The sequence below is a fragment of the Emydura macquarii genome, unplaced genomic scaffold (assembly GCF_026122565.2).
Source record: "Emydura macquarii macquarii isolate MOO-44397 ecotype Brisbane River unplaced genomic scaffold, CSIRO-AGI_Emac_v2 contig_3219, whole genome shotgun sequence".
In the NCBI taxonomy this organism is placed as follows: domain Eukaryota; kingdom Metazoa; phylum Chordata; order Testudines; family Chelidae; genus Emydura; species Emydura macquarii.
In genome coordinates this window covers 82,207-100,261 of record NW_027133356.1, presented here as the reverse complement: position 1 = coordinate 100,261, position 18,055 = coordinate 82,207, and the positions used below count along the sequence as shown (strand labels likewise).

General features: G+C 59.3%; 1 protein-coding gene across 1 annotated transcript; it reads right to left on the bottom strand.

Moving 5' to 3' along the window:
- Nucleotides 1-5: 5 nt before the first annotated feature.
- LMF2 (lipase maturation factor 2) lies at nt 6-18,045 on the bottom strand. Its single transcript, XM_067531412.1, has 14 exons — nt 17,903-18,045; nt 15,477-15,730; nt 12,598-12,626; nt 11,215-11,411; nt 10,570-10,748; nt 9,675-9,813; nt 7,751-7,885; nt 7,215-7,320; nt 6,035-6,131; nt 4,921-5,103; nt 4,235-4,403; nt 3,206-3,317; nt 2,430-2,538; nt 6-2,079 (listed from the first exon to the last, which is right to left on the bottom strand). The coding sequence occupies exons 1-14, from the start codon at nt 17,997-17,999 to the stop codon at nt 1,726-1,728; spliced, it is 2,160 nt and encodes a 719-aa protein (XP_067387513.1). The 5' UTR covers nt 18,000-18,045; the 3' UTR covers nt 6-1,725.
- Nucleotides 18,046-18,055: the final 10 nt, after the last annotated feature.

Sequence of the window (18,055 nt, the reverse complement as noted above, 5' to 3'; positions counted from 1 at the left end):
GGGCATTGCACACAGAGCTTGGCTTGGTGCGGTGGCAGTGAACTGCAGCTGGCCAGGAGCCGGGCCCCCCAACGGCATGCAAGCAGCTAGCCCTGGTGGCTTGGCTGCAGAAAAAGGCACCCAGCCCCTTCCCCGGCACTACAAGCAGGCCTGAGGAGGCAGACAGTAGGATTTGGGCCTGACAGACACCGATAGAACAGACCCTACAGCCACAGGGCAATGAAGCTCTGGGATAAGAGATTCTGGGCTGGAAGGGGCAGCAGGTTCATGGCACAGCTACTGCCCCAGAGGGGGATCAGCCTCAGACCAGCAGGGGTCACAAAAGCTGAGCTGACTCCAGCCCTCGCACTAACCGGCAGGCAGCTCTGCCGGGCCGGCGTGCGGTGGAGGGGTGTCGGAGACAGAAATGCTGCTGCCCCAGCTCGCAGCACAGACCAGCCTGAGCCGGGCACCCTCGCTGCAGCACCCCCAGGATCAGAAGAGGGGAGGGAAGCATGCACACCCCACGGCTCTTGGGGTTTAGTCTTACAGCCTGGCAGGAATCGGCAGCCCTGCCCTACCTGCCTCCCAACATGGGCTAACCCCTCCCCTGCCCAGGACGGGACACGGGGCTGGAATGTCAAAGGCTTTATTTAGAAAGTTACAGGAAACGTCTCCGCTCCACTAACAGGTGCCAGGAAGCAGGTTCCATCCAGGCCTGGCCCCCAAGGGAGGGCCAGGGAAAGCAAGAGCACCTGATCCCGACTGCGCCGCGCACGGCTGTGGGATCCCCCAGCAAGCCAGGGCAAGCGCCGCAGCTCTGGCCCCTAGGAGGCTGGGACAGGAGGGGGCAGAGTTAAGGCAGCAGTGAAAGGACAGGATGCAGTTTGCGTACAGGAGGCAGAGCGCCCCATGAGCATGTCACTGCTGTCCCTCAGCATGAGGAGAAGGGCTGGCGTGAGCCTGCAGCTCCCACAAGCTGGGCCAGGGCTCCTTCCCTACAGGCAGCGCTGTGACGAGATCCAGGATTCCCACCCTGCCCCGTTTCCTGGCCCCCCTAGGAGCTGGAGAGCTGCCAGGTCGGTGGCAATTCAGTCCCAAGAGCCACTGGCCACAGAGGAGATGGTGGGGCTTCTTGGCCCAGGGCTGCTGCAGGGACTCCTGCCCCTAGCAGCCCAACCCCTGCCCTCTTCTCAGCAGCAGGGCCGGCTTTGTGGGCACAAGGCCAATGTTCAGCAGCAGTAGCCGCTTTCAGGAGTCATGGCACTCGGGGGGGGGGGGAGGGGGGGGGAACGAGGGGCCAGGAGCAGGCAGCAGGGAAGGAAGGGGACTGAGCACGTCAGTGTCCAGAGACTGCAGCCCTAAGGGGAAAGGATGATGGCTGTTGCCCCCCCGGCGGAGGAGGGGAAGGCCAGGGCATGGCCTCTCCTTGGGCAGATTGGGGGCATGAGCAACATGCCATGCCTGTCCTGAGCTGGGGAGGGGGGAGCAGGCAGCTCAGATCCTGGGGGGAGAAAACCCAGCCCAACATGGAGCCAAAGGGGGTGGGGGCTGATAACCAAGGCCCCCCCCCCCCATGATATCTGTGGCCAGAGCAGAGACAAGATCCATTTGCCACTGGCTATGGTGACAGGAGCGCTGGGAGCCAGGCAAGGCGAGAGCGGCAAACCCAGAGACAGTTCAGAGCGGAGATGGTATCAGTCAGTGCCTGGAAGACAGGGGCTCTAGGGCTGGCACCTCCAGGGGCTACTTCTTCTTCTTGGCACTCCGGAAGCTGTCGGCAGGGACATCGCCGGCCCCTCGGCCTCTGCCCTCGGCCTTCTCCTCGGCCTCCTTCTTCCTCACCTGTCCGTTCTTCTCGCTGCCTGCGTGGTCCCCGTCTCCCTCTGCCACCTCAGGCCGCTTGGGGCCTTTGTGCCGGCTGCTGGGGGCGCTGCCTGGCGTCCTGCTGCCCAGTGCCCGCAGGAGGCAGATAGTGGCCGCGGTGATGTAGAGTGACCACACCACAACAGGGCCCGTGTAGGGGAGGCTCAGTTCCCGGATGAGCCGCAGGGCTGCGGGCAGGAAGCCATCCGCAGGACGCTTCAGGGGCGCCTTATCCTGCAGGGAGAGGAAGAGATGAGCACAGATGCAGTCACAGAGCTGGGCTGACTGAGTCCTGGGCATCCTCCCCCTCCAGACAAACCTCTGTGGAATCAATTCCTCCATCACCACTTCGATGAGGTGCAGTGCAGAGTGCTGGGTCTCAGCACAGGGCCACGAAATACCCCGTCCCCACGTGGGGCTATGCTGCTCAGAGGAGCTCCCATGGCAGACGTACAAGGGGAGTGTCGGGGGGGGGGGGACGATGTTGCAATTCAACCCCAGAACAGGGAGGGCTGCGGTGTGGTTCCCACTGGAAACATCCAGGATGCAGACAAGGCCCCGCATGGCCCACAGCCCAGTCCTACCTTCAACCCGTGCTGACTGAGCAGGGCCTCCAGATTGGGATCTCCCAGGAACACCGTGGGGTAGAACTCCTCCACCTGCTGCCGCCGCCACCACTGGCGCGGGAAGCCCCTGCAGGGAAGGGAGAAGAGGCAGGAGTTGCTCAGATCAGCCAGGTGGAGCAGAAGGCACGGTCCGCACTCCCACCCTTTCAGAGCTGCTCTTACAGCACAGCAGGCCCTGCCCTGAACTGCGGGGTTAACGGGTCAGGACCAGGCTATTTCCTCCAGCAGAAGCTGGGCTGGGAGGCTATGCAGTCAGAGTGGCTAGGAGTCTCTCCCCGCTCCACACAGGAGGGGTGTCAGTATTTGCCCAGCTCTGTATTAGTCACACCCCATTCCTCACACGTCCTAACAGCTTCTCTGACCGCAGCTGCCCTGCATAGACGCTGTCACCAGCTCCGTCTCAGGGTCTGATCGTTAAGGGGTTAAACGTTTCCCTCCAGCGCGCATTCACTTGGCATTTAACACTGAATTTCACTGGCTCTTGTCTTGTCGGTTCCCCTGGCTTGGCTGGGTCTCTAGAGATCCTCACAGTCCTCACCGGTCCTGACTAACCTAAAGAACAGTGCGTCCGCAAGCTCTGCTTCCCCATGGCTCACCCTCTATCCAGATCACTATGTTAACACCATGGGAGTACGCAGGGTACACAGCTCCCAGCGAGCCCAGGGGACAGTGACTCATGCCCGCTCCCCTGTGTCCGATGGAGGCGGGCGGCAAAGGTGGCTGGCGTCACTCACCCGTCCTTGGTGCTCTCCGTGAACCAGTACTTGTAGAGCTGGGCTCGGATGTAGGCAGGCGGCTGCGAGCTGAATGGGTATTTAGTCTCATCAACCTGTACCAGGTGGATCACTGCCAGGAACAGAGGTGTTAGCACAGGGCCCTGGCACGCCCCTCCCGCAGGCTGGTCCGCTTGCCCCGCTGCACTACCGCCGGGCACCAGGGCCATGGGCTCTCACATTAGGGCTCAGCCCTCCGGGCTGCAGAGAGAAGCTTGAAGGCCATGGCTCCAGAGCCGCCAATGCAGCAGCATCTACTTCAGCCTGAGCCAAGCACGCCAACGGGCGTGACCTCCCCGCAAGATGCATGGGACAGTTATCCCTGCCCTGTTGCTGTGGGGACCCCAGTAGGAGGAAGAGCGCAGCACGCCCCACCACCACAACCCAGCTACTGGGCTCGCACTGGGAGGCCCCTTGCCGCCATGCGGTGGAGCGTGGCTTTCCAGGTTTGGGCACGCCCAGGGCTGGGCCTGCCTCAGCACATCATGCTCCGGCAGCACTGCATGGCACTGGGGGCAGGAAAGCAGCCAGGGACTCAGAGCTGGCCCATCTGAGGCATGCAGGGAGTGGTGTCTGCTCACGTCCCTCAGTCCCTGCTCTCCCAGCCCTGGGCTTCCTTCCCCTCCACCCCCACAGCTCTATGTCCCTCAATCCCAACCCACAGCCCCCCGTTTTCCCAGCCCAGGGCTTCCTAGCCCCAGCTCTGCCGGTGCCCTTCAACCCCAACCCATAGCCCCTCTGCTCTCCCGGCCGGGGCTCTCTCCTCCCCATCCCACACAGCTCTGCCGGTGCCCCTGAAACCCAACCTGCAGCCCACTCACAGGACTAGCTGTCGACAAGGCAGAGTAATGCTCTCTGCCCACAGGCACCCTGAGAATTTACTGGGTGGCTGATCACAGGGGGTTTCTGAAGGGGAGCAGGCAGCGTGGAGCGCACCCACCCCAAGCTCAGCCTGGGACATAGGGCGGCTGGGCACGCGTGGCCCCTCACCTTCTTTTTTGCCCTGCAGCAGGCGATAGACGAAGCTGGTGAACCAGGGGCTCTGACTGTGGTGGCCCAGGGCTGCAAACCACATCTGCCAGTCGAGGCGGGGCTGGTGTGGGGCTACCATAGGTGGCATAGCGCTGACGTTCCCCGGCTTGTACATGAACTCTATCTCCTGCAGGGACAGAGGAGAATGGGGCAAAGGCGCCTCTGAACTGCTACCTTACCCCACACACCACGGGGCTGGAACACTCTGGATCAACAGTGCCTCAAAGCACAAGTGGTCAGCGAGTGGGTTTTACATCTCACCCGGTAGAGCACCCCTAGCACTGAGCCAGTGCGCCCACAGCACCTCGCTCCGCCTGCAGCAGGAGTGCCCATCTCCGGACCCCAGGAAGAAAGGATACTGCCAACCCTTCAGGATCTGTGGGGCCAGGACTGGAGACAGCAGCTGGTCCATCTGTCCCAGCTGCACCTCCAGAGCACATCACTCCAGAAAAACCCCTCAGACTCTGGGATCTGGGGACGGCCAGCTCCTCCGCAGAGAAACAAGGCCGGCTGGCTCTGCAAGGGGCTGACAAGTCCAGTCTCCAGCCTGCGTGTCGCTGTGACCCCCCCCCCCAACTTATCCCCCCAGGCCAGAAGCTGGAGCAGCGGTATGAAGCAACTTGCAGGGCGCGGCAGTGGATTACCGTCCATTTCTCCTTGTCGTAACTTCCTTCCACAACCACCTCTGGGCGGCCCCCGACCCCGGTCATCCTGCGGAAGAGCCCGTACGAGTTCACCACCTGGTAGCGGTCCACCGCACTGAACATCTGGTGGATGCCGGGCCAGAGCTTCCCGTTCGTCTCGTACTCCAGGTAGGTGAAGGGCACCTGGGAGGCAGCAGAGAACAGTCAGCTCCATCACCCCTTGCAGTGGGCACCGGGGAGGGGGCAACGCAGCAGCAGGGACACAGCAGACTGGCTTCTGGTCCGGCCCAGCTCAGACCACAAAGCAACCCCGGCCGGTGTCCACAGCCGTCAGTGCCCAACGCTTCCCCAGCCCAAGCCACGTGAGGTCAGTGCTGCAGAGAGGAGAATGCCAGCCAACGTGCAGAAAATGTTACCTGGCCAGACTCCCTGTTGCCCAGGGTGGGGCTGCCCCTGGCTGGCCACACGCTATGGGACGTGGCATTTCCTGAGACCCAAGCCACCCCTCCAGTACCTGCAGCCCTTCCAGGATTTGAGGCTGCCTTCGAGACAAGCTTCACCAGCAGGGAGTGCCGCCAGGCTGCAGCCTTGGCAGCGCTCACAGCTTCGTTCCCAGTGCAGGTCATCCTGCCCTGCTGCATCGCCAGTGCACTCGGCCCCCCGGCAGCTGGCACTGCCCTCTCTTGTGCCTCAGGGGGTGGGTTTGGGCCCGGTAGTCAGAGCCTGAGACTGCAACGAAGCGAGAGCTTCACAAGTGAAGTAGCATAAGCCAATTACCGAGGGCTCCAACCACACTTGTCTCCCCGTCCCCACACCCCGCAATGCATCGCCGCTGATCCAGAAGGCTCCAGCGCTTCAAGGCAGAGCGTCACTCCACATTGGGGGGCTGGTGATCAGTCTTCATCTGCCTTTTCCTTTCCTGAAGTGCCCCCAGCAACCTGCACCTGCTTGTCCTCTACCAGCCTGGGCTTCCGACCTAGCGGGGGGCTGCAGCAAGGAGGCACCACCCCACCCGGCCTGTCCGAGGTATGGAAGGGGAGTGACTAGCTAACCCCCCTTCCCAGGCCACGCAGGCCTGACAGGCCCCTGCCCCACACCCACCCCACCCGCTTACCAGGCTGACGGCAAACATCCCTGCTGCTGCGGCAGCGAAGACAGCCCACTGGAGAGTAGCCCAGAGCATCCAGAGATGGCCCCGGATGCAGGCACACCTGGGAGGGAGGGAGGGAGGGAGGAGAGGGGCAGGTCAGTCAGCAGATGGGTCTATGACCCTCACTTGCCACACACCTGGAAGCGAAGCACAAACTGAAGAGCGGAGCTGGGGGAGGGGCTGCAGACCCTGCCCCACCTGGGGTGAGCCAGGCCCCAGACAGCCCAGGGTTTGCCAGCAGCCAGCCGTAGCTCTGCGCTGGAGTGGAGTCGAAGAGCCTGTCGTCATCGCAATTGGCGTTTAGCTTCAGTCCCAACCCCCAGAGCCCTTAGCCCCCTGGTGCTGCGGCTGTGCACTCGAGTTGCTGGCCCGTCAGGGGGTACAGGCTAAAATTCCAGCTACCGCGACTCGCCAACTGCCAGCACAACCCTTCTGTAGCGTGTTGCAGGCTAGCTCTCCTCGTGTGCAGCTCCCCCTCAAGTACCTGCCCCCCGTGTGCCCTCACAATACCCTGCAAGACGCTTCAGAGCTGCACAGCTTACCACAGCGCTGGGAACCCTGGGAAGTGCTCCAGAAGCCTGCACTCATGTGCGGGGCCAGGGCACAGCAAACAGTATCGGATGTCCTATTGCAGCGTGGCCACTTTCGCTCGAGCCAGTCGAATGCAGACAACTCGAGCTCATGCTGCAGTGATGACAGACCCTATATGGCCCATGAGGCTGTGGGTGAAGGGTCAGGCACAGCAGTGCCTCATTACCCCATGAGCCAGGCTGGCAGGACCCTCCCAGGACAGCCAGTGGCTACAGCAATAGGCTCCTGGCCTGGATGCAGTGATGCTGCAGACCACGCTCCGGGGATCCAGGGATCCCCTGGCAGACAGTCTGCCCCACTGACCTGAGGGGTGCCAATTCCCTCAGACCCCCAATACTCTTGGGCCACCATTGCTGTGCATGGATTGGCAGCGTCGCTCTACCCCTCAATACACCAGCGCTGAATCTTCAGGGCAGTTCCCCTGGCTTCAGGAGGGGAAGATAGAGCAGAGACCCGATACTTGCCAAAACCCCCCACCTCCTGGCTCTAAGCCACAGCAAGCCGCAGACTGCCCCGGCCAGCGATCCTGGCTCTCCTGGGAAGAGCTGCTCACCTGTACATGGCAGAGAGGATCTCCCAGACCAGTGAGAGGAGGCCCAGCCCCACTAGAGGGAGAGTCACCGTCTTCAGCCACTGGATGAAGTCGTGGTAAGTGAAAGCTAGAGAGGAGGGGTAAATGCACAGGAGTCAGTAGTGCCTGGGCGGGGCGGGGGCACCACACACATCACCCCCTTCCTCCAGGAACCAGTGTAGGTCATGTGACCCAGAGGCACTGAGCAGTGTCACCAAGCAGTTGTAACCTGCCATTGGCAACAAGGTGGCTCGTTCTGAGTCACTCCCCAGGACACGGGCCAACCTCTGCCATCAGGCAGAGTAAGAGGGGCGGGCAGCCAAGTAGAACCTGACCTGAGGGGGGCCCTTGCCAGGATGCTGGCTGGGTCAGGAGCAGCTCAAGGCTGTGTCCTGCCAGTGTCACTCTCCTGGTTGAGCTGCAAAGCCCAGAGGGGAATCAGAAGAGCTGGGAGGCCAGCCAAAGGGCACATCGACACCCGGCTGTGGGCGGTGCAGTGAGCGGAGGAAGCACCCCACCTGTTTTGGATTCAATGAGCTTCTTCTCCCAGTTGAACTGCAGGCCGAAGTCCTGAATGCTCCAGTAGATGAATAACCCGTAGACAGTCAGCTCCAGCAGTGTGGAGAGGACAGACAGCAGGCTGGGAGGCCAGGCTGCAGGGCAGACGGGAAACAAGCGATGTTACAAGGACGGAGTGGAACTGATACACAATGCCATCTGCCAGAGTCTGATGAGAGCCTGAAACAATAGCACCGAGGAAAAAGCCAACAGGCTGCCATGGCACAATTAACTGTTAGCTGTGAACCCAGTGATGGTAGTTTGACTGGCATTGTTAACGCTTCCCATCCTTCAACAGGCACCTCCACAGATCCAGCGGCCACTCCAGGCACACCAAGGAATCGGGTACACTGCTTAAAACTGCCTTCACCAAGCAAGGACTCTCCACCACAGGAGCAGATCACATCATGAAACGAGCCACCCAGATACCCCACGATAATCTGCTTCAGTCCAGAAAAAAGCCCACTGACCACACACCTAACACCCTGCACTGGAACCCATGCGGGGCATCAAATAACTACTACCCTGACTGGATGGCAACCCCATCGCGAAAGAAACCTTTCCCCAACCCCTCTTCTAGCCTTCCAACATGCCACCAACCTCATCAACAGAAGTAAGTTTCCCAGAGATCAGGGCACCAACTCAAAGTGGCACCAGTCCCTGCCCGAACCACCAATACAAAACCTGCAGCCAGATCTTCACTGCTACAATGAACAATACTCCCCCCTGCCCTCGCAAGGTCCTACATATGCCTATCACAACATGCAGCGTACCTCATCCAGGGCATCAACTGCCACAAACACAATCACCATGTCCTTGAATGAACTCCCACAGGAAAAAACGACAAGACCATCCCATCACCCACAGCGAACGTGTTTCACAAAGCGATCACACCATATCTGACCTCTCAGTCTTTGTCCTCAAAGGAAACCTGTACAACGCCTTCAACAGACTAGCCTGGAGCTTAAATTCAAACTCTGCCAACACTAAAAATCCTGGACTCAATAGATACACTGGTTTTAGGTCTCATTACAATGATGTGTAACACATGAACACTCCTTTGTCCTAGGACTCCAGCTGTTAACAGGCCACTGCACCTTAGTCTCTTACAAAGGAGTTAACCCCTTATGCTACCATCTGTTGCACCTTGTATTTACTTGTAACCCTGGGTATATCTACACAAATACTGCGCAAACTGCGCTGCTGTAGCAGCATGGGCACACTCTACCTATGCCAACGGGCAGAATTCTCCTGTTGACCTAACTCGAGGGAGCCAGGTTTCTCAGGGGTATGGACTTTTCTATATGCCTGAGAGACACAGCTATGCCAGTACAAGTTCCCGCTGTGGTCCAGGCTTGAGCACCTTTCCTAACCCAAAGTGCTCTGGGGGGCTCAAATGCTTGTCTTTTATTGAACCAACTTCAGTTGGTGAACGAGACATTACCTCACCCACCTGGTCTCTCACCAGCCTTTTATCAAATTCACGCAGCCGATGTGTTTCTCACACAATCCCTCCTCGCGCTGCAGCAGCAGCAGCACCCCATATTTTCACAATGCAGCCGTGTCTATTAGACCTGCAGCCCACTGAAAGTTGAGTACGGGACAGTTTAAAAAAGCCTAGGTGAGCCTGCTGCGGGGTTTCCTGTCTGCACCAAGGCGCTGCACCTCGCTACAGGGATCAGGCCAGGCTCCCGGCACAGCACACGGCACAGATCACCGAGAACCCTGCCAAGGGCTCCCCTTCCGCCACTCCTGCGTCAGCCCCAGGACCTGTCTCCACCCCCATCCCCCCTGAGTGGGACCTGCCTCACCCTGCGCTCTGTGGCGCAGCTTGAGCCCACGTGAGCGGAGACCCCAGCGGAGCCCTAACTCACACGGACTCACCGCTGGCGGGTCTCCTCTTGCTGCGCCCCAGCCATCGCCCCACGTGCTCGTCATCCAGCAGCGAGAAGCACAGGACGATCGTGAGCAGGTTGAAGAAGTTGTAGTTGCCAGTGATGAGGATCAGCAGCTGGAGCAGGACCTGCAGGGGAGGGCAGGAACTCAGAGCCACAGCTAGCCTCCCCACCCCCAGCACAGGATGCAGCGCAGGCCTGGCATCCTAGCACCTCCCTTCCTGAGCCCGAGGGGGTGCGGGGGGGGAGGGGGGGCGCCAAAGCACCAAGAGAAACACCCAACATCCCCTCCCTTGCACTGGAAGGTGCAGAGGCTCCTGTACAAAAAGGCCTGTACTCTCAACAGCCTCCACTAAGGGGTCCTGCTCCCAATAATTGGCACTACAAGCCACTCAGCCTAGGAGGTGGCTTGGAGACTCCAGAGGAGTAACAGCAGCCTGACCAGCAGCTAAAGGGGCAGGATCATGGCTCAAGAGGCAGGTGTCCAAGGGAGAGATGATGGGGACCCTCCCTGCCTGCCTTGCAAGGGGAGGGAACCCATCTTGCTTGTAAGCTGCACCCCTCCCCCGGAGGCTCTGCTGCCCTTCCCCTCCAGTGAGCCAGGCAGGAACAGACCTTCTGGAGGCAGACCCTGAAGGGTCCAAGGTCACTGGCCCTTGACCATGTGAGCCTGCAATGCATGATGGGAGCAGACTCTGGGATGTCACTCCCATCACACGCCGTTTAACTTGTCCCCCACGTCTTACACCCAAGAGCGAGATTTGGGCTTACGCCTCCCAGCGGGCAGCCCACAGGACAAGCACTGGGCCACTGAAGTCTCTATCCTGCTCCTATCCCAAGGGGCCCATGCAGAGACTTCCAGTTCCTGCTGGCTGTGGACGTACCTGGCAGTAGAAGGCGAAGAGGCGGAGGCGGCGGATGGGGGAGAAGAACAGCAGGGGCACGGCGATCTCGATGAAGTACGTGGTCACCACACTGAATTTCTGGAACCACACGGGGAGCTGGTGGGCGAACCAGGCGGCCGGCGTGGGGATGCACTGGGTCTCGTAGTGATAAGTCAGGGCTGAGGGGAAAGAGAGGGGGCAGAGAAGATGGGGCAAGCGTAGGGTGACAACTGGGTGTGGATCAGGGCGTGGATGAGGCCAGGACCACATGGGGTGGAGCCCACACAGGGACAGCTGTGCATGGACAGTACAGCAAAGCATGTGCAGAGACACCAGAGGAACACACTCACAATATTAAGCGCGGCCCGCAGGGGTCACTGGGGCTGCATAGCAGTGTATTAGCCATGATGCCTGGGGCCAGGGAGAGGAAACCCTGCTAGTGTTTCGGAAAGGCAGCATGGCCGAGTGGGCTGAGCACAGGCCTAGGAGCCAGGAACCCCTTTCACATCCAGGCTCTAAGGCTGGCCCACCCACTCAGGAGAAAAGTGACAGTGCTAGGAAGGAGAGTGTTTCCAAGGGCCGTGGCTGTGACAGCAGCCACAAGGGTGTTGGCCCAGACCCTTGTGGTCACACCCGGCCCCTCACCTGTGAGCCCCCACCACGTGGGGCAGCGGCTGGTCAGCTTCACCACCCCTGAGGCGAACATGAGGCGGAAGAGCAGCCAGCGCATCAGCCAGAAGGTGATGCTGTCGTGGGGACGCCAGGCCGTGGAGCGCCACTTCAGCAAGTGCAGGGGGGCCACCAGCACGGCCAAGAAGCCGGTCTCCAGCAGGAGGCTGTCCCTGCAGGGAGCACACCACACAAGGCGTGAGACAAAGGGACCAGAGCCCCGTGGACGCTACATACCGACATTCCCTCAACATGCCTCTTCGGCTGGCAGCCTCCAAGATGGCAGGTCTGAAAGGCCACGATCAGGCTGCTTCACCTGGGTGCAAAGTGTTTCTAGCCACCTGCCTGAGGACGGCCGTGGATGCACAAGAGCTCAGACCGCCTAGACCTCTTCTGCAGAGCACCCATATCAGGGGTCAGCCAGGCACTAGACAGGGCTGCATGGCAACCAAGGCCCCCGAGGCAACACCGGGCACAATACAGCTGAGCTGCAATCTCTGCCCATGAACAGCCAGCGGTGAACTGTCCCTGCGATGGGACCCAACCCCACGCACCACCACCACTGCACAACAGCCTACAGAAACTGGAGTCCTTCTGGAGCATCTAGCAGTGGCCAGCGCTAGGGCAGCCTCTCCAGGCTTCGCTGCTGACCCCTCCCCACCCACGCGCCCCTGAGGGGAGGTGATCTCCTGTACCACGTCAATGGTCTCGGGTATCACTGTGCAGTCAGTGTCTTTCCCCTGCCTTTAGCATGCTACGAGTATGGGTTTTTTGTTTTGTTTTTTTGTTTAAAAAGGACAAACTGTGGCCCCCTCCCCACAATAACTGTTTAAATGGCCCCCGCAAGCACTCATGGGGAAACAGGAGTTCCACAAACCTAGACACAGCAGCCACCTCGAAAGAGAAGGGCTGCCTGCCTCCACCCCAGGAGCACAGGCCAGGCGGTAACAGCCAGAACCAGTTCCCGTCACACCTGACCAAGCATGATTTACATGTTGGCTAGTTCCCAGGAACACCCAGAACAATAGCCTCCCCACCTCCCCCCAGTGCATCTAGTTAGGATGACCTTACCCAGGCAGCAGGGATCTATCTGCGCTTCAGCAAAGCTTCCCTGGACCGATCCAGCACAGCACAAAACCTGCCTCTCTGAACCCCTACAGAGCTACCCTGCAGCCACACGAGAAGGCACGGGGACACCTGCAGATGTGGATGGGTCTTCCACAGCCCGCTCACCTGGGGCCCATCCTTCCCAAGCTCTGCTAGGAGAGGGCTGAATGTCCAAACAGCAGTGTCCCCGAACAGATCGGGGAGGTGGAAGGGGGAGAGGAGGGAGAAGGGCGAGGGGGCAGAGTCACTTACCACTGGAAGTACAGGAACACCTGCCCCACCTGTGGAGAGGGAGCACAAGGGTGTCATCAGGCGACCCGGGGTGTGTTACAGAGTGACAGGCACAAAGAGGCTCTGATCACGACTCTCTCATTCTAGTCCTCCCCATCCCACCAGACAGGAGGGGAGAAGAGTGCAAAGGCTAATGTGAAGAAAACACCTTCTGGGCACGATGAAGGTAGCAATGCCAGGTCCCTTGTGGCAACAGGCCCCAATCCAACCCCAGGCACCGAGACCAGGCACTGTGACATAGCCAGGAGTCCCAGCACAACACCTGGGGGAGAGGGGGTAAAGTCAGAGGGGGCAGGGAGGAAGGACATGCCTAGGTCAGGTACACTAGCAAGGCTGGGTAAAGATGGGAACTACTGCACCAGCCTCATCTCAGGAGACTCTGCCTCAGGCCTGATTTAGTTCTAGTGGGATGAGTTGTATGGGTCAAGCCTGGCACCCAGATGATGATTCAAAGACTCAAAGGACAAGGGGGCTGCAGGCTGGGATTGAGGGGCATCAGCAGAACTGGCGGGAGCCCAGGGCTGGGATAGCAGGGGGGTGCGAGTCAGGATTGAAGGGCATTTGTAGGTGAGAATTGCTCCATGCAAGCCAGCACTGTGGCAGCCTGTAGTCCTGGTGCTATGAGCCTTTCACGCCCGCCAACACACACTTTGAGCATGCTTAGGGATCAGGGCAGGAGGATCTCTACTGACAGTGCAACGGGCTGACTCCAGAGGCCAGCTCCTGACTCACTCACAGCTGTGGCCATGCCCACACTATACGAGAAATGCAGGGGGCTTGATTAGCACCAGGCTCTGAGAGCACTGCTCCAGGGGGAGGAGCCCGGCAGGCTCCCACAAGAGGAATGGCATTTCTCTCCAATGTCCCCTTAAAAGGGAAGAGGCAGCAAGTGGAACATCCCCAAAGCCAGGAGAGGAGAGCTGTGGATTGCGTCGTACTCCAGAGAGCAGCACAACACACAAAAGGCGCTGGCTCGGTTCCGGGTGCAGGGAAGGGCTTGCGGGAGAAGGAAATACTCCCAGCACAGACAGAGTATGGTCCTCCCAAGGCTTGGCCCAGCCCAGGGGTCGCTGCACCGGGGACAGAAAGGGTCTCTGAGATGTTGTATCCAGCGGACAGAACTCCATCAAGAGAGCCCCTCCCCTAGGCCCTCCTTCAAGGGAGCAGCCGCTGTTCCAAAGACAGAGGTGGCTGCATCGTCCCAGCAAAGAGGGCCACCCATTTACCTTTGCTCTTCCTGGCTACAAAACAACAGCCTGGGGGCTTCACTCCCTCTGCACAGCTGGGGGCAGCAGACTCACAGCCCCTGTACAGACTCCCCAACTGGCCCCCTTTCCGCATCTACCACCGCAACAACTGGCAGTCCTGCTGTGAGCGGTGGATGGTTTGGCAAGGCTGCTGCTGGCATTAGAGGACTTGGGTCAGATGGAGCCGAATTGGAGTTGGGCTCTTTGGACAGGCAGAACCACCCCACGCCCAGGAGGCTCTCAATGGGGAGCAGGCTGGCACAGGACTAGACAGCCCAACATGGGGGCAAAGTTATAACAACAACAGCGCAGCATTAATGCTACAGCCGGCCGTCAGCACCCACTGCCTAATGCACAAGGGGATACCAGACTGCTACGGGTGCACAGATTCAGGAAGCGCAACTGTGATGCAGTGATTCTGACTGGCTGGCCTGCTTAGTGTCCCAAACTGACTCAACTAGCTCTCCTCTGCCCCACCCCACGCTGCAGGAGTCACTTCTGACTGCGAAATGACTCCTGTCTTTCAGCAGCTGGGAGAAGTTCTGTTCTGATCAGAGAGAGCAGCAGCAGCAATTAAATGAAACATACTAGTATTAATGCAGTAATTAATTAATGCCAAAATATCAAACACTCAATAGCCAGGACGTTCTGAAAGCTAAGGTTACAGACAGGGTTAGCTCAGCCATGCTGCCTGTGTCCGGGGTTTCATGGTATGCAACACAACAAGTGCAGCAGTTTGTATTTAATTCCCCTGGTGTAAAAAGGAAGAGAAACCACACTTACAAGCTGCCAGCATCCCTGACTCACGTCTCACGTTTCTCAATCTGGAGCTATTGGGCCCAGACAGCCTGGAAGCACCACCAACAGATTAAGATACCCTGAACATGCTAGAAGAGTCAGACAGCACTACGCTTGGGTGCAAAATCCTGACTTTAGTGGTGGCATGCTCCATGAAGTGATTCTCTACAAACCTGGCTTGCTTTGGAGATCAAAGCCAAAGCGTTTTTTGTTTTTTTTTTAAAGTCAAGTGTAATTTCAGTTTCTAGCCCAAGTCATTTAAGTTTGGAGTAAAAATCCTACTCAGAGCAGGTGAGACAATGTGACACACACTTCCCAAGAGTCCACTCCAAAGCTCTCTCACTGGTCACCGACCAAATATGGGGAATCTCAGCCCCGGAAGGAACTGGAGGGCATTACGGAGCCACCAGGAACAGCGACAGAGATTTGAATTCAACCTGACAGGACAAGACCAACAGCTGCTACAGAGAACAGCAATCACCCATCCCATCCCCCTGGGCAGTGGTGAAGGAAGAAGATTTGCAGGAGAGCTGGGCTGTCTTCAAGAGCGAGAAGCTAAAGAACAGCAGGGAAGGTATGGAAGAGGATCAGGTGAGACATCCCTGCCCTGAGCAGGGATTCTGCTAACCCCTTGTTCTATTAGGATCTATGCTACGGGCAGAAACAGAGCACCAAGGAGCACTCCACCATGTGCCTGTCAGAGCTTTTTGCCTCCCAGATGGAAAGTCTGTCTCTGCCCCCATACTCCAGGGGACTGTCTCTACCCCTACCCATGCACCCCCAGCACCCACATACCTGGTAGAGCGAGAGGTAGAGCACCCAGAGCAGCAGGAAGACGAGGCTGTCCCGCAGTGGCTCCAGCACCAGGGCGCCAAAGGAGATCAGCACGCCCAGTAGGCACAGCAGCTCCATGCCCAGTTCCGTGTCCAGCCCCAGGCGTGGGCCAAGCCACAGCAGTGTTGGGGAGTCCCGCAGCTGCTCCCAGAAGCCCTTCCCAGTGATACGCAGCATCTTGCGGGCTGGCAGGATGCCATCTTTCCCATAAAGACCTGGGGGGGAGGGGACAGGAAAGGAAGTTAACATCCAGCAACGCCCTCCCCAGGTAACTATCCATCCCCTAGAAACATGCAGTCCAAGGGACACCCAGTTCTTGTGGGGAGAAAGTTTGCCCTGCGAGGAAGACCCACTGAGTTCCACCCTCCCCAGGATCAGAGGAATATGGCTAGGTCCAGAAATGCAACAGCAACATTCAATCCCCGCCCCCCACTGCAGCACTGGGACCAGGAGAGGCTGGAAAAGGGCATAAACATACCATGGGAAACATCCATCTGGAGCTCCCAGACCGAGCAGCTGAAGGAGAGCAGTCAGACACATGCCATGCTGGTGGGACCAGCAGCACGCAAGGTTATAGCAGCCTGGACTAGGGGAGGGCTACACTTATTGTACGGCCCCAGGCATACTGTACTCAGCATGGTCAAGACCATGAAGTGCTCAAGGCCTTAAACAGACTTGAAACCTCTTAGTTTCTGCAGAGAAAGTGGCCCCTCCTTTCCCAGCCTGCAGGGGACTTCCAGGACATGACTGTTTCAAGGGCAGAGGTCCAAACTGTGCCCCAGCCATCTTCTTTCACTCTCCAGATCAGCGTGGCAGCTCCCCCGCACAGCTCTGGACTCACTTGGGGGAGGAATCCCCTCCCCCTGTGGATTTTAGGGGCCACTCCAGATTTAGAGGTACCAACATGAGAAGACTCCTCCCTCCCCCAGCACAGGCTTTAGTTAAGGAGATTAAAAGCCCTGTTTGGAGCAGCTGAGCACTTGGCCGCTTGCCTGGCTCCTGGCCAGCAGTTGGCAGGAAACAGAAAACAGGAGGAAACAGAGAAAAGGCTCTCAAATAAAAGTGGTTGAGCAGAGGCTGGAGGCATTGGGCAAAGGGAGGGTCCAGCTGACCAGAGCAGCAGCAGCAGCAGCTTCCTCTGAGTCCCCAGGAAGAAGGCAGCAGCGGGAGGAACCGCTACCCAAGGGAGTGGCACAGACACCGCACCTGGGCCCGAGCACAGGCTGCAGCCACAGGCACAGAGATGCCACAGCAGCGTAAATGGTGGGATAAGGACACCTTACCCCAGTATGGGGCAGCAAGGGCTCCAGCTCACACCCATAGAGTGGCCCACTGGTAAGCTGCCAATGGGATACACAGGTTCAGAGCAGCTGGGACCTCACTGACAAAGAGGGCCCATTTTTTATACCATCATCCGCCAGTTGTTATATTCCGTTTGCAAGCAACGCAGACACCAGGATCTTCAGAACCTGCAGCCAGAGCACCCGACTGCATGACAGAGACACTAGAGATGTGTTTGCAGCCCCCATGGTCTGTCCTAACTGACAGGGTGTGCCCTGGTTGTCAAGAAGGTTAACAGCATATTGGGCTGCATTAGTAGGAGCATTGCCAGCAGATGGAGGGAAGTGATCATTCCCCTCTATTCAGCATTGGTGAGGCCGCATTTGGAGTATTGTGTCCAGTTTTGGGCCCCCCACTACAAAAAGGATGTGGAGAAGTTGGAGAGAGTCCAGCAGAGGGCAACAAAAATGATGAGGGGGCTGGAGCACAAGACTTATGAGGAGAGGCTGAGGGAACTGGGCTTGTTTAGTCTGCAGAAGAGAAGAATGAGGGAGGATTTGATAGCAGCCTTTAACTACCTGAAAGGGGGTTCCAGGGAGGATGGGGCTAGGCTGTTCTCGGTGGTGGCAGGTGACAGAACAAGGAGCAACGGTCTCCAGTTGCAGTGGGGCAGGTCTAGGTCGGACATTAGGAAAAGGTTTGTCACTAGGCGGGTGGTGCAGCACTGGAATGGGTTACCTGGGGGGGTCTTTAAGGCCCGGCCTGGCCAAGCCCCGGCTGGGACGGTTTACTTGGGGCTGGTCCCGCTCTGAGCAGGGGCAGGACTGGACACCTCCTGGGCTCCCTCCAGCCCGCACCTGCCCTGACTCGGGTTCAGCCTGTCTCCGGCCTACCCCGGCCCCGCCGCTCTCCCGGGGCCTCAGCCAGCGGCCGGGGCGGGGGAAGGAGCCGCTGACTCCCGCCTGGAGCCCGGCCCCGCCCCGCCCCGCGCGCCTCAGGGCGAGTCCCGGGCCGCCGCGGGGCCCGCTCGCCGCCGCCCCTCAGCCCGGAGCCCCCCCCCGCCGCCCAGCGCCCCTCAGCCCGGCCCGGCCCGGCCCGGCCCGTACCCGGTATCTGCAGGTAGAGCGAGGCGAAGGCGGCGACGTAGGCGGCGGCCAGGCCGCCCAGCAGCAGCTGCCGGGCCAGGCGCGGCGGTTCCCCCATGGCGCGAGCGGGCACCGAGCTGCGCGCGACGCCGACACGTCTCCCAGTCCGAGGGC

What these genes read in the sequence shown, in the direction of transcription:
- LMF2 (XM_067531412.1), bottom strand. Translation starts at nt 17,999, where the DNA reads ATGGGGGAACCGCCGCGCCTGGCCCGGCAGCTGCTGCTGGGCGGCCTG. An exon ending in GTGTTCCTGTACTTCCAGTG is followed by an intron (nt 11,412 to 12,597) that starts GTAAGTGACTCT and finishes TGCTCCCTGCAG; the next exon opens with GGACAGCCTCCTGCTGGAGA. An exon ending in ATCCTCTCTGCCATGTACAG is followed by an intron (nt 6,132 to 7,214) that starts GTGAGCAGCTCT and finishes CCTCCCTCCCAG; the next exon opens with GTGTGCCTGCATCCGGGGCC.